The following is a 15,313-nucleotide window of genomic DNA, read 5'->3' on the forward strand; positions in this document are numbered from 1 at the left end:
TTCTATAATTGAAACTTTGTAGCCTTGAGTGGAGGCCTGGGCCTGCCAGGGTGTGCGGAAAGCTTGGCTTCCTCCATTGCCAGGGAAACCCAAGCCTCCTGCTTGCTCCGTGGCTGCAGCCATCTTGGTTGGGTTAATTTGCATACTCACTCCTGATTGGCTGGTGGGCGTGGCTTGTGGGCATAGAATAGTGATGGTGAATTTGCATATTACTCTTTTATTATATAGTATATATACATTTCTTCCCTAAAGTGATCACTTGCTCTGAAAAATAATTGGTGAGAGAAAAAAGTACCAGCACCAAGAAACTGGTTGTGTATTCTTGGTAGCTTGTATGTCCTGACAAGAAAGCAGGCTAAGTAGTGGCCCAATTCCTGCACAGGACATAGAATAGAAGTAGGATTTCACAGGGCATCTCTGCTAGAGACCCGTGGACTAAATGAAAGACCTAATAACTTTACACTGAGTGGCCAGATTATTATGATCTCTGAACCCATAATAATCTCACCACTCAGTGTGTGTGTGTGTGTGTGTGTGTGTGTGTGTGTGTGTGTGTGTGTGTGTATTAGAGGCCTGGTGCATGAATTCGTGCATGGGTGGGGTCCGGCCAGCCTGGCCAGGGGGAGGGGACATGGGCAGTTGGCCAGCCTGCCTGCTGGTCAAACTCCTGGTCGAGGGGTCAATTTGCATATTAGCCTTTGATTATATAGGGTTATATAGGATATACACTGAGTGGCCAGATTATTATGCGTTCAGAGATCATAATAATCTGGCCATTCAGTGTATAATCTAAACAGAGACTTATCAAGATATTGTACAAATTAGTGCAAACCAGAAGAGAACAATGGTCTTATCACAAAAGGTTCAACCTCTGAAAGCACCCATTCTAATGTTAATGGTTGAGGGAGCAGTCTTCTCAGTCTGTGCTCAAACAATCTTTAGAAACACTGGTGAAACACAGTTGCACAAGTTAACTGGTGGAAGGACCTAGGAATTTTTAATATGCATTAATGCACTGACTCTACAAAAGGATTTAATATGCTATATTCTGAAATGAAATTCATTGTAAAACACAACAAAACAAAAGTCTCTACAGCTCCCAATTCCAAAGAACAAAGTTTGGGAAACCAAACTAACCCTCTCATTTCATAAATGAATAAACGAGGTCAAAAGTAAAAACAGAAAGGATGCAAAAGGACAAGGGATTGTTAATCCCCAATATCAACTACAATCTTATAATGGGATTGCTGAAATCTAACTCAGATCGGAATTGCTAAATAGCGTAACATAACTTTAATCTACCTTCCTATGAACACAGGGAAGAAGTTTTAAGTGGGCACAAGGGGAATCTTGGTTTAAATTACCAATAGTTGCATACTGACCAAAAGTTGAGAGCCACTGGGGCTGGCAGCCATGCTCCAAATGGGTCCTCCAAAGGCATCCATAGAATACTTGATGTTTAAGGCCTGCAAATCATACTCGATAATCTCTCCGTTGAGTCCAGCACTAAAGAGTCGCTGTCCTTTTGCCCAACACAAAGCTTCTGTAGCTCGAGACTCATGACCTGGGAAAAACTACAGAAACACCATAACTTCAACAACCCATCATTAATTCATCATCTACCAGCACTGAGTGGTCACAGGCAACATGGTGAAAAATAAGCCCTTGCTGGTTTGGCTCAGTGAATAGAGCATCAGCCTGCGGACCGAAGGGTCCCAGGTTCGATTCTGGTCAAAGGCACATGCCTGGGTTGCGGGCTTGATCCCCACTGGGGGATGTGCAGGAGGCAGCCAATCAATGATTCTCATCATTGATGTTTCTCTCTCTCTCCCCCTCTCCCTTTCTCTCTGAAATCAATCAACGTATATTTAAAAAAAGAAAATAAAAATAAAATACTTCCCTAGCCCTAGCTAGGTAACTCAGTTAGAGCATTGTCCCAATACACCAAGGTTGTGGGTTCAATCCCAGGTTAGGATACACACAAGAAGCAACCAGCCCTGCCAGTGTGGCTCAGTGATTGAGCACTGATCCATGAACCAAGAGGTCGATATGCAGGCTCCAACCCCAGTAAGGGGCATGCAGCAGGCAGCCAATCAATGTTTTACTTTCACATTGATGCTTCTCTCTCTAGCCCTCTACCTTCCTCTCTCTTTCAAATCAATAAAAACATATATATTTTTAAAAAGCAACCAATGAATGCATAAATAAGTGGGACTACAAATCGATGTTTCACTCTTCCTCTCTCTCTAATCAATGAATAAAAATTTAAGAAATAAAATAAAATACTTCCCTAGAAATAACGAGTGTGGGATTCTGTGCTATCAGAAGATCATGTCTATTGACATTTTCATTTTTTTCCAGGATTGTGTTTTAGTTATTTCTACAGTTGGTTTTGTTTCTTTTAGTAGAACTTGTTCTGCAAAACCTTTTTAATAGGAACCAGTCCAGGGCTCCCAGCGCTATAAAAACTTTATAACCCCCCTGCAGCCCTAGCAGTGTGAGGAAGCAAGATTGACCCCTGGACCGAGCAAAGCCCCCGCGCTGCTGCATTCCCGCATCCCACTCAGACCTCCTGCCACCATCGCCATCATGCCCAAGAGAAAGGCTGAAGGGGATGCTTAAGGAGAAAAAGCCAAGGTGAAGGACGAACCACAGAGAAGATCCGCCAGGTTATCAGCTAAACCTGCTCCTCCAAAATCAGAGCCTAAGCCTAAAGAAGGCCCCTGCAAAGAAGGGAGAGAAGGTACCGAAAGGGAAAAGGGAAGGCTGATGCTGACAAAGATGGGATAACCCTGCAGAAAATGGAGATGCCCAAACAGACCAGGCACAGAACGCTGAAGGTGCTGGAGATGCCAAGTGAAGTGTGTGCATTTTTGATAACTGTGTATTTCTGGTGACTGTACAGTTTGAAATACTGTTTTTTTAAGCTATATTGTTAGCACACAGAACACTTCATTGTTATTTTGGGGGGAAGGACATATAGTACTAATAGAATGTCTCCAAAGCTGGGCTGACATGGGGGAGGGGGGCGGGAATACCTTTCCCTTCTAGTTTTGAGAAACTTCCTCTTGGTCCCTGGGAGGAGGGATCTCTTGATGTTGACACACATTAGCCATCTTGGCACAAACGCCTTGTCATGTGGGAAAACTAAAATTCGTTTTTATGTCCTTTTCTCCCTCTCCACTTTAAGCATAGACTTTGGCTCTCTTAAGCCCAGAGACCTATTGGGACCTGACCCAAAAAAATTGGATTTCCAGTATGTTGGGCAATATGGTCTTTCCAGTGTCACCACTGATGGCATTCCTCAAAAGAGCAGCATTTCCTTTTTGGATTGTGGATCTACAGAATGATATTCTCTGCCATTTTCATTTCATTTCCTGAAAGTCAGGGTCGGCTTGTGAAAAGTTGTTAAACAACATGCTTAATGTGAAATGCCAACCCTCACTCTAAACTTTCCCTGTTCAGAGCATCAGATGAAGACTTCATTGGGTTTTATAGTAGCTTTCTCATTTTGGTAGTTCATTGAAGAAGGGAGTTTGAAAGTTGTTGTATACTGTTAATGATTGTCTGCCCATGTCCTGCCTGAAATACCATGATTGTTTATGAAAAGTATCTGTAGTAAAGCTGGATACAGTTTGGCTTGGAAAAAAAACCCACCTTTTTAGTAGAATAAAATTTGCATCCAATTGTATTTGAAGTATCTAGTTTTTAAAAAAATCAATGCAACTATCTTGATTGGGTGATGGTTTCAAAGGGTGTATGTGTGTGTGTATGTCAAAAGTTATTAATTTATATACTTTAAGTACAGGCTGTTTATTATGTCAATTTTATCTGTAAAAAGCTGTTTAAAAAAATAAAAGATAAACTAATGCAGTTCACTCCAGCCTTTCATTCAAGTCTCAGATTTCTAAGTGCTTTCTTAGCAATCAAAAAGCTTCATATCTATCAAGACATTTTATTCTTTTATTTGCTTGACACAAAAGAGACTGGGTAAGTATAATTTTTCCTATCTGAATTTGAAAAGGCCAAAGTACTTGTGGGTGAAGTGGCTTGCCCAAAGTGTCAGTCAATGACATGAAGACAATGTTGGTCTCCCTATCCCTAATCCCTATTCTTTTCACTCTGAGAGAGACAATTTTTTCTTGTTCTGAGAGTAACTAACAGAGCTTAAACAACATTAAATAGTAGGGAAAGAAAGCAGTAGATTGAATTACTTAATTGTTGAAAAAACAGATGAGAGAATAAGAGACACGAGTAACAAATGGTTGATGTAATTCATTCAATAAGTATTAATTCAGCAGTGGCTTTATCCTAGACACTTGCTAAATGCTGGAAATATAGTCATGAACATCACTGACATAATCCCTGCTTTCATAAAACTTGAAGTTCATTGGGGAAGACATTAAACAAATACACAAATTATTATACAATCGCAGCTGTCATAAATGACAAGAAAAACACAGGATGCAACAAGTGTGTACCACAGCATATTTGTTCACACTAAGACCCAGTTGTGGTGACCAGTAATTTTTTAACTCCTATTAGTTCTTCAGGGATCAGCTCAATAAGTCATTCTTTTCCAAGATTCCTAAACCCACCTCATCAGAGTAAGTTATCTCTCTACTAAGATTCTATGCCTGTACTTAGTTTTATATAAAATTTAACTGGACTTTGAACTCCCTGAGTGTAGGGCATCTGACATTTGTTTTAATGCCTAATATTTGCCACTCATTCATTTAGAAACTTTTACAGAGTGCCTACATTCCAAGTACTAGGCTGCTGGGCACTAAATTCATTCATTTACCTATCTCTCCACTTACATCATGATGCCCAGGGTATGTAAGACACTCAATAATTGTGAATGGAATTAAATGTTGCACCTGAAATCAGTAATCAGTGCCTTTGAAAAAAATGCTGCTGTCAAATCCCTCTAGAATTCAGTGGTTCTCAACCTTTCTAACGCCGTGACCCTTAATACAGTTCCTCATGTTGTGGTGACCCCATCCATAAAATTATTTTCGTTGCTACTTCATAACTGTCATTTTGCTACTGTTATGAATCGTAATGTAAATATCTGTGTTTTCCAATGGTCTTAGGCGACCCTGCTAGTAATTCTCAACCTGTTGTTCGAGACCCACAGGTTGAGGACCGCTGCTGTAGAGCCTAAGACCATCGGAAAACACAGATATTTACATTACGAATCATAACAGTAGCAAAATTACAGTTATGAAGTAGCAACGAAAATAATTTTATGGTTGGGGGGTCACCACAACATGAGGAACTGTATTAAAGGGTTGAGGCATTAGAAAGGTTGAGAACCACTGTTCTAGATACATCCAACTGGAATTTTACCTAATTTTAAATCTCCTTTACTCCCAAATATAGGGATGTAAGTCTATATTCTCTGACAGACCAACTTAGGAATCTACTTCCTGCTATCACATCACCAAAGTTTCTGATATTAAAATGTTTCATGAAAAAAATAAAAAATAAAATGTTTCATGATTTTTCCTGAAATTGGTATTGACACCCCCAGCAGGAAATGCCACCTTACTAAAGCTGCAACAGTGTGGAGACTGATATAAAGCAATGGTCTTGACAATTTTCCTTCGTGTGCCCAAAAGAACGAGCAAACCTCAGTTTCCAAATGACAGTGAGCTGCCACAGTTCCTAGGTAGGCTCTTTCTAACTAACATAACACATCAAAGCTTGGAGCTTCTCTCATCAGTCCGACAAGAAATCGCATGCTACAGAAGTTACATAGTTCAAAACAACCCCAGAGAGGGTACAGTCACTTTCTTTTGATCTCTGACTACAAAAGACATACAAATTTTTGTAGAACCAAACTTATGAAGAAAATTAACATTAGAAACACCAAATCAGGCTTCCAAATGACTTACTTTCTCCTGAAAGTAGTTTGCTGACAAGTTATATATTTCCACAGTGCCATCTGTTCTTGAAACAGCCAATCTGTTTGACTGGTTATTGTAAGCCACACAACGGATCCCTGATGGAACATAATTAAAGAAACGAACTCGATGGACTTTAAATTCACCCATTCCTAAGGGAGGAAAAAAAAAAAGCGTCATTTTTGTAAAATGTTAACTGCAGTACTGTTCCTTAGTATTACTGCTCTGGATGGAAGACTCCAACTACACCTCACTGAAGTTCATTTCTATGTATCTAACTAGTGTTATTTTCATGCCCCACACAAGAATCTATCAAACAATCTCCAGAAGCTCAAGATTCTTTTGCAAAAATATTAAAGGATCAACATATAGAGCATCACCCAGACTTCTAACAATCCTGACAACTGCCTGGAGGAAGTATGGAAAAGAAGGGTGAGAATCTAAAATGTGATCTTAGAGCAAAAGACTGAACATAGTATCATTCTGTAATGGGAGCGTACACTTGAACCAAGGAGACGCCTGGAGCTGACCAGCTGTATTCCAGAAGAAAGAATTAAGGTCCTTCTTTCCATTTGGGGTGTGAGGTTTCTCCGAGGGTAGTAACACTTGCGAAATGCTGGTTATACAGAGGCAAGAACCGCTCAAAGTCAGGTCTGCAGAATTCCTGCATCAAAATCTCCTTGAACAAATGGCTTTTTAAAATGCAAAGATTCCGGGTCTTACTCCATAGCTCCAGAATTCCAATCTCTGGGGGTGGAGGGCAGACGCCAGAAATCTGCATTTTAGCAAGCACTTCTTCCTAACTCTACTGCATGCTAAGGTTTCAAATCACAGACTTGAAGGTGGGATTGATGGGGCAGGCAGAACCCAGAGCTGAACGAGGAAGAGACAGGACTTGGTCTGGCATCTGTCAACTACCCCTCCAACCCCACTCCCCCTACGGCCAACTTACGCCCTCGGAAAGGGCAGGGGCCGGGCCTGGTTGACCCCTTACTCATCTCCCTTCAAGGTTAGGAACCCGAGAGCAGAAAGGGGGTGTTGGGTCCCGCCCCAGGCCGGCTAAGAGGGTGTCTGAAGCGCGCACGAGGTGTCCACCGCCCCTTTCATCTCCGGGGACCTACGAAGTAGCCCCCACACGCCCTCGACACAAAGGAACAGGGGAGCTCCACGGGGCTTCGACTGAGGGCCGGCCGCACCCCCTCGAACTGCCCTCTCTTACAGCCGCTTCCCACACCTCTTCCCCAACTCACCCGCCGACGGGCGCTCGCTTCTCTCCGCCCCGGCCCCACGTGCGCGCACTCGCGTGCCCTGCCCCGGAAGTGCTCGCGGCGCAAGGCCGGAAGTGCGCAGGCAGTGCTCGCGGCGGCGGCGACGGCGGCGGGAGGTTCGGTTGTCGCCCGTTGGCCGCGCGGCGCCGCGCTCGGCGGCCGCCATTGCAGGTCAGGCCGCGGGCAGGGGGGCGCGGGAGGCCGCGGGGAGCGAGGGCCGAGCCGGGGATGGGGGCGAGGGGGCGAGGGAACGGGAAGCTAGGAAGCTGGGGCCGGGCGGGGCGCGCAGCTCGGGGAGAAGAATGGCGAGCGGTGGGGCGGGGAGCGGCGGGCGGGGGAGGGGAGATCGGGAAGGGGGAAGGGAGAAGAGCGGGGAGGGCCGCGCAGAAGTGGGGACGAAACTGGGGGGTCCGGGAATAGGAAGGCCGGGAACTGGGGGGTGGGGGTGGAGCGGTGTGGAGACGGAAGGCGGAGGGAAGGAAGGGAGCGAGCGGGGCGGAGCGCAGCGGAGAAGGGCGGAAAGGGTGGCCGAGCGCGGGCGGAGGACGGAGAAGGGGGCGGCGCGGGCCGGATTCTCGAGGTACGTGCGGAAAGGGGCCCTTCCCGGTGGGAGGGAGCCCAGCGCGGGAGGCTTGCGGGAGCGGGGTAGAACTGGAACCCTAGACTTAGCGGGAATATCGGTAAGGGGATGGGGGGGGGGCGGGTTGTAGGGCTGTGAGGTTTGTTCGAAGGGACATTTTAAATCGGGGCGGGGAGGCTGCTGGGAGAGGTGATTTTAGAGGGTGGTTGAAGGAAGAAACAGTCGGGAAAGTGATCCAGGTTCTTTTGTGGGTGGAGAGACGGGGGAAGAGTGGGGTGAGGTCCTGGAGGATTGAACGAAGTATTTTAGAATTTAGGGGGAACAGGGAACGATTTAATGGGTGGTAGAAGGAAACGTTTAAGAGGAATCTTTGGAGGAGGGTAAACAGTTTGGAAGGTCACTCTTGGAGGGTGGGGGAGTAAGGTAGTAAAGAATCGATTACCTGGGAGGTTGGAGAAAGGGTTAAACAGCTTGGTAAGAGGTCCCAGCAAAAGGGGGGGGTCATTTGGAGGGGGTTGGTGAAGAGAGAGGGAAAGCGGATTGAGTAGTCCCAGAAAGTGGGCGGGACCAGAAATAGGAAGTGTTTGTGGCCCAAACTGAAGGGATGGGAAGGGTACAGGGGAGAGAGGGTGGAGAAGATGGGAGCCGGTGGGAGGAGAGTCCACGATAGAGGGGAGACCTCAAGCAGGGCTAGAAAAGAAGGGGCTTTGGGGAAGATTGAGAGGGGGCTGCAGAGTAGTAGAAGATGGAGAAAACTGGATTAACTCAGATCGACTGAAGTCATCTTTTCCACTCATTATCTACAAATACCAGTAATTGATTCCCTCCATCCTGGGAATCCTAAAATGTGATGGGAAAGTACCACGTCTATACATAGTATCCACACACGTTTTTGAACACAGTCTTCACTAATGAAAAGTTTGGAAGCATTCAGTTCCACTTAACACTCCATAACATACCTTTTTGGAAGGGAACAAGCTCATTTAGAAACAGGATTTTAGTACTTGATGGTATAAGGCTTTCCACAGACAAGATCCCCTTTAGACCATCCCCTTCAGTCACAAAACCACAATGACACTGCTAATAAAAATCTATTCATTTGTATATCAAACTACTGAATTGTTCATTTGGTGGAAAGGCACATAGAAAAATAGTCATCATACTTAGAGGAGAAAAAACCTTCCAGAACTTAATCCCTGAAGCAGTTTGGTGAACCCTGACTACCACGTTTGAATTGTTCTCCCATATGTAAAACGGATTTTATTCTGATGACCTGATGCTTCTGTAGAATGTTTTACACCACTATAAACATTGGTATAATAATTATACAGTGTAATAAGCCATTCTATACTAAGAAAAAGCCATGTTCCTCCAGGTAATCAATAGCTTGATGCTATAGGCTTACCTGGTCTTAGGCACTGTGCTGAGGATTTTACATTCAAACCTCATTTAACTCACAACTCTGCAATAGCTTCTTTTTTATGCCTAATTTATTGGTTGGGACTGAAATGAGGCTAAATTATTCCCATCACACATGGGATAAGTGGCATAATCATAGAATACAGATCTGATGACTTTTCTCCCTGTATCCCCCACACAGAATAGTCTCTGGGACCAAATAAGAGTACAATAAATGTTGTTGGCCTAGCAGAAGTTAAAGCCTCCCCCCCCCCTTTCTTTAAAAGCTTAAAATACAAGAATTAAAAGGTTCTAATGAAAACAATTTATAAAACATTATTTTGCTCTAGGGAAACTTAATAATTTGCAGCTAAACCATTGAGTCAAGGCCCCTTTCAGTAAAAGCTGTACTGTTTAATTAGATATATTCCATACTTTATTCTGCCAAATTTTTTTGGGGGGGGTCAGTTACCATTATGAAGATAATTGCTCATGCTGTTCTCTATAAGACAGTAATCTTTTAACAATTCAGAAGATAATTAAATTTTGTCAGAAATAAAAATGAGTTTTGATGTCAAAGAATGTCCTCTATAATCAGATATGATAATAAGCAGGCTTGCTGTTCTTTTTTAACTGCCTGCCCTACAGATGTATTAGCTACTTTGGTGGCAAGTTGTAAGATCTGCATAGGTTACTTGCCATTTTGTTAGTGATACTATGAGAAAGGCTAGTATTGTAAAGCAATCAGTTTTACAGACATGCTGTATACCTATCTACTTTGAACTAAGGGCAACTGTTGCAAATAAAGAAATAGGATTCAGGTGATAGGATATTTTAAGGTGATAAAGTAGAATTTTTAAATTTCACAATACAGATATACTATAGGAGAGGACTGCAAGAGAGACCATGTTATGGAGACGTTAGAGTTCACATCCCAGCTCTACCACTTCGTGACCTGTTACTTGACTTGTAGCTTCTTTAAGCCTGTTTTCCTCATCTGTAAAATGGGAGTGATAAGACTGCCTACATCATGGGATTGTTCTCACTTTAGAACCAAAAGAATCCAGATTAAGTATTCTGAAAAGTTTAGCTATGTGAGAAATGAAGCTTTTTGTATTGTAAACATAATACTTTGGACTTTTCTCTTAGAAATTGTGGTGGCACTTGAATTTTTCAGGTATTTAATCATTTTAATAGTAATTAACTTCAAAATAGAGATAGCCACCCAGTGAGAAGGTGTACCCCACCCAGATTGTTCTGATTCTAGTCAGACCTTTTGGGTTTTGATTTTAAATTCTTACCCTCCTTCAAGGAACTTGGGAAGGATTTTTAAAGTGCTTTTGGTGGTTCTTTTAATTAGGGCCTCGTTTTTCTGAAGGCCTGTTGCCTTCCTGAGCTAGAGTATTACCTGTTTTTAGGTGGTCCTGCAACCAGTGCTGCTTCCGAAGGTCTCCCTTATTCAAGGATGCCTTGATTCTCTGTTGCTCTTCTGACCAGTTGCTGGGAGTATGCAGTGTCTGCCTGATGCCTTTTCATTCTCACTGGCACTTGGTTTTCTCCTTTGGGAGGGATAGAATTGGGTAGTCATAATGAATGTAGATAAAGTCAAATGGCCTAGGCCAGTGGTCAGCAACCTGCGGCTCGCGAACTAATGAGTTTGCCAACCACTGGCCTAGGTTCTTAGGCTGGCTCTACCACATACTAGCTGTGTGTGTGCTACATACAAGCAAGTGCATCTCAGTAGCTTTATCTACAAAATAGAGATAAGTATCATAGAGTGGTCACAGTGTCTGAGATACCACCCATGTATATGCACAGCATCTGATTCATTGTAAAAATTCAATAAATACTAGCTGCCATTTATATTTGAATTTTAAGTCCAGTGATTCAACCAACCGCTATTCCCAAAGTATGTTTGATGCTCAAGAGTAGAGATTATGCTATCTGTTGAGTCTGTGTGCTGGCAATATACTTTTTCCTGGATATCCAAAATGAAGATTAACAAATCAGTAAAGAAACCTGTGTTATTTGCTGAGCTTGAGCACAATTATAATACCTATTAACTTGCTGAACTCAGTTGCTAAGCACTGGACAAATAACCTTCCACTAAGCTCCATCTATTCACTGAAAGACTTATACAGAATCTGTAATTTAGGTCCCCCATGCTCTCAATCCCCCATGAATCTGTCCTTCCCAGAAAGACAAGTACAGGCCAAAATGTCCCATTTTAACCGATTCTCATGGAGTACCACAAACTTGCCACCAGATGGTGATATAGTATAAAATGAGAATTGTCAGTATCGAAGTAAAAGATGGTCAAAGTATTTGATGAGAGTCATATCAAAAATCAGCTTACCATTCACTAAAGTTGTCTGAAGAACTTTTAAGTTCTCAAGGCTTTTATTTAAAGGGGGTTCTTTGAACCTTGAAGTATCAGATAACCAAAGTTGTAGACATGACGTTTATATCATCACCGAGGAAAAAAGTAAAATATAAAAGATCTGGTTGTTTTTTTTTAAAAAAACATCCTTGAGAAAGATAAGTTATTAGCATAGTGGTAAAGAGCGTGGACTCTGCAGTGTATGTCTTGGGTTCAAATTTTGGTTCTTTGACTAGTAGCTATGCGACCTGGAACCCAATTGTGCTATCTTTAAACTGTTCATATTGTAGTTGACCCTTGGTGATTTTTTTTTTTTTTAAATCCTCACCGAGGATATTTTTCCATTGATTTTTAGAGTTGAAGAGAGAGGGAAAGACAAATTTTGATGTGAGAGAAACACATCGATTGGTTGCCTCCTGCATGAGCCCAACCAGGGACCAGGTAGGGGAACTGCAACCAAGGTATGTGCCTTTGACCTGAATCGAACTCGGGACCCTCGGTCTGCAGGCCAACACTATCCACAGATCCAAACCGGTGAGGGTGACCCTTGGTGATTTTAAGTAGTTGTAGATGTACATCAGTTTTTTAAAAGTTTACACCTTATGGAATTGTTAGAGGAATGAGATAAAATGTATCTAAAGCACTAAATGCTTAGTACACAATAAGTGGTAAATATTAGCTGTCATTATTATTATCCTAAATCTTGATTTTTCCCTCTACAGCTTATTTTCAGTGACTTTGTAAAGACGGAAGGCTCATGGTACAAATTATTGTCTCCAGGTGAGTACATTTTGAGACTTTTTATGAAGTTTGAAATCTTAGGGCTATATAGATTTGATATTTCCTTGCAAGAATCAGGGTCCTCAGGTGCATCTTGTACAGATGCTTGCATTTCAATCTCTAGTTCAGTGCTTAGCACTGCCTAGTTTCCCAAGAACTTGTGCTCAACAAAGAGTTCCTTTGGGCCTTGAATGGTGGTGTAGGATACTATTCATCCTTTACCCCCTCAAAAATATTGTAACCGCCAGCCCTTTGCTTGCAGTGCTGGGGCTGGAGGCCTGGCAGAATGGGTGCTGATGGAGCTACAGGGGGAGATCGAGGCTCGCTACAGCACTGGATTAGCTGGAAACCTCCTGGGAGACCTACATTACACCACTGAGGTGAGGGGGCTTTTCTTTCCTTGCCTAATGCCTCAGGAAAGCAAGCTACACCTAGGTGGTGCTCCCAGGACCTAGAGTGAGGACTGCCCTCAGGTTTGTTAATCAAGGGCTAGCTAATCTGCTAAATTAGCTGCTTGTTCTCCCCCCACCTCTGCAGTTGCAGGTAAATTTAGCTTTGGGGAATCTTGAAAGGTCACAGTTCTTTTTTTTTTTTTTTTTTTTTTTTTGTCCGGAGAGAGGAAGGGAGAGGGAGAGGGAAACATCAATGATGAGAGATCATTGATCGGCTGCCTCCTGCAAGCCCCCTACTGGAATCAAGTCCACAACCCAGGCACGTGCCCTGAACAGGAATCAAACTGTGACCTCCTGGTTCATAGGTTGTGCTCAACCACTGACCCACACTGGCCAGGCAAAAGGTCACAGTTCTAAAAGTGAAAATTATCTTACCAGGGCCATAAAGGGCATGAGGGTGGGTTGTCCACTGTAGCTATATAGCAGTGTAATAGCCAAACCAGCGAGTGCAGGTACCACTATTGCCTGCCAAGAGCATCTTTAGGAAGCACTTGAGTGTTATGATCTTAACCGGAATCTCAGGCATCTTATTCTTATTCTGCCAAAGGGAATTCCTGTGCTGATCGTGGGGCATCACATCCTGTATGGGAAAATCATCCACCTGGAGAAACCTTTTGCTGTCCTAGTCAAACACACTTCTACGGAGCAGGACTGTGATGAGCGTGGCTGTAAGACTGGCACCCAGTACTTGGTGACAGCACTCATCAAAAACAAGATTCTTTTCAAAACTCGCCCCAAGCCCATTATCACCAACGTACCCAAGAAAGTATGAAAGAACCCCGGATTTTCCCTAGAGAGCGGCCAACTCCTTGGACTCGTGCTCCACTGCCACCTCGAGGACGGCTGGACAGTTCCCTGGGACCACAGGGGGGTCAGGGTCCTGTTCTAAACACTGGCCACCCACTGGGCATGGTCTCAGATTCCTTCCTTATGGGAACTGGTTCTCTTGGTGGAAATCTGGCCCCGTTTCCAAGGAACCCTTCTTCTTTTCCAACTTCATCAGGCTCATTGGCTTCAAATCCAGCACCTTTTCCTGCTGGGGCTCGTGACTCAAGCATGGCTTCTTTTCCAAGGGGAATGAATCCCACTGCCGCAGGTTCAGTTTCTTTCTCGAGGCCCGGTGGCCTCTTGGGCCCAGGGCCAGGGCCAGCTCTAAACCCTAGAGCAGGGGCTCTTCCAGGCCCAGGGCCTATGTCTAACCCAAGGTTAGGGGGTCTCCCAGGGCCAGGTCCTTTGCCCAACTCAAGGGCAGGTGGTCTCCTGGGAACAGGACCTGATTCCAGAAGTGGGGGTCCCATGGGCCCTGGATCTGGACCCAATCTGAGAACGGGTGTCCTCTTGACTCCTGGGAATGGCCCTCCCAATACTAGGCCCATTGGCCTGGGCCCTGGACCAAGTCCCAATCTGAGATCAGGCTTCATAGGTACAAACCCTGCCCCAAGGTCAGGTATGTTTCCAGGCCCTGGCCTTGGGCCCAACCCAAGAGCAAGTGGTCTAGGCCCAGGCCTTGGGCCCAACCCAAGGGCTGGTGGCCTGGGCCCAAGCCCTAACATGGACACCAGAGCAGGTGGCCTCTTGGGCACAGGATCTGGTCTTAACTTAAGAATGGCTGGACCTCAAAACCTAGATCTTGCCCCCATTCTAAGAGCAGCAGGTCTTTTAGGAGCAAATTCCGCTTCTTTCTCACAGGCTTCTGGCAACATGGGCACAAGTCCATCTTCCATGGCAAGAGTACCTGGCCCCATAGGCCCAAACTTGGGTCCTGGCTCTCGGGGAATTGGCCTTCCAGGGCCAAATCCATCTCCCATGTCGAGGGCTTCTGGACCCATAGGCCCTAATTCAGCTCATTTTTCAAGGCCAGCTGGCCCCATGGGGGTAAATGCTAATCCCTTTCCAAGGGGGACAGGTTCGGGGGCACTGAACTCAGCTGCCTTCTCTCAGTCTTCTGGAACATTGGCTTCAAACCCACCTAACTTTCAGAGGTCTGCTGGCTTCCAGGGTTCAAATCCAGCAATTTTCCCAAGAGCCTCTGGGCCACTGGGGCCCAACCCAGCTAATTTCCCAAGAGCCCCTGGCTTACAGGGTCCAAGTCCAGCTACCTTCCCAAGGTCTACTGGCCCACTAGGCCCTGGTCAGGTTGCTTTCCCCAGGTCAGCTCCTGGGCCTCTGGGCTCTTCTCCAGCAGGCCCTGTGGGTATCAACCCAGCTCCTTTTGCAAGGCCAACTGGGACCCTGGGTCTAAACCCAGCTTCCTTTCCAAGGATGAATGGTCCTATAATGAAGACTGTGGTCCCATTTCCTAGAGTGGGCAGTCTCCCTGGCACAAACCCAGCTGCTTTCCCCAGACCAGGGGGTCCAATGGCTGCAATGTACCCAAATGGAATGTTACCCCCTTAAACAGCATTTTCTCTCTAGGACCACCTTGGTTTCCAGGCATCGTGGTTCTGGGCAGAGGCTGTGTTTTAGGTAAAAGGGTAGTCATGGAGCTACAGTCTGAAGTATATAGCTGGGGCTCAAGTTTAAATGAGTCATCTTTTTTCAAACTC

General features: G+C 44.6%; 3 protein-coding genes and 1 pseudogene across 6 annotated transcripts in view; 3 read left to right on the top strand and 1 right to left on the bottom strand.

The window, feature by feature from the left end:
- The window catches only part of UTP4 (UTP4 small subunit processome component), a gene marked incomplete at its 5' end in the record, with an annotated part of 40,020 nt that extends 32,677 nt beyond the window's left edge, over window positions 1–7,343 (bottom strand). The window contains 3 exons of one of the 3 annotated variants that reach the window (XM_080643581.1): window positions 1,383–1,574; window positions 5,901–6,007; window positions 7,160–7,343. In XM_080643581.1, coding sequence (XP_080499707.1) covers window positions 1,383–1,574; window positions 5,901–6,007; window positions 7,160–7,343 — 483 coding nt within the window. Of the gene's footprint in view, window positions 1–1,382; window positions 1,575–5,900; window positions 6,062–7,159 lie in introns of all 3 variants that reach the window. The other 2 variants (XM_080643583.1, XM_080643582.1) reach the window with 2 other exon arrangements.
- On the top strand, window positions 2,590–2,860 carry LOC308235411 (non-histone chromosomal protein HMG-17-like; annotated as a pseudogene). The gene has a single exon. The product of its transcript is annotated as a non-histone chromosomal protein HMG-17-like (transcript).
- On the top strand, window positions 7,241–13,539 carry CHTF8 (chromosome transmission fidelity factor 8; the record flags this gene model as incomplete). Its single annotated transcript, XM_080643587.1, has 4 exons — window positions 7,241–7,348; window positions 12,258–12,315; window positions 12,578–12,695; window positions 13,315–13,539. Exons 2-4 carry the CDS (start codon window positions 12,293–12,295, stop codon window positions 13,537–13,539), a joined length of 366 nt encoding a protein of 121 aa, XP_080499713.1. The 5' UTR covers window positions 7,241–7,348; window positions 12,258–12,292.
- On the top strand, window positions 13,536–15,164 carry DERPC (DERPC proline and glycine rich nuclear protein; the record flags this gene model as incomplete). Its single annotated transcript, XM_080643586.1, has 1 exon — window positions 13,536–15,164. One exon carries the CDS (start codon window positions 13,536–13,538, stop codon window positions 15,162–15,164), a length of 1,629 nt encoding a protein of 542 aa, XP_080499712.1.
- Window positions 15,165–15,313: the final 149 nt, after the last annotated feature.

Source organism: Plecotus auritus (genome assembly GCF_963455305.1).
Source record: "Plecotus auritus genome assembly, chromosome: 10".
In the NCBI taxonomy this organism is placed as follows: domain Eukaryota; kingdom Metazoa; phylum Chordata; class Mammalia; order Chiroptera; family Vespertilionidae; genus Plecotus; species Plecotus auritus.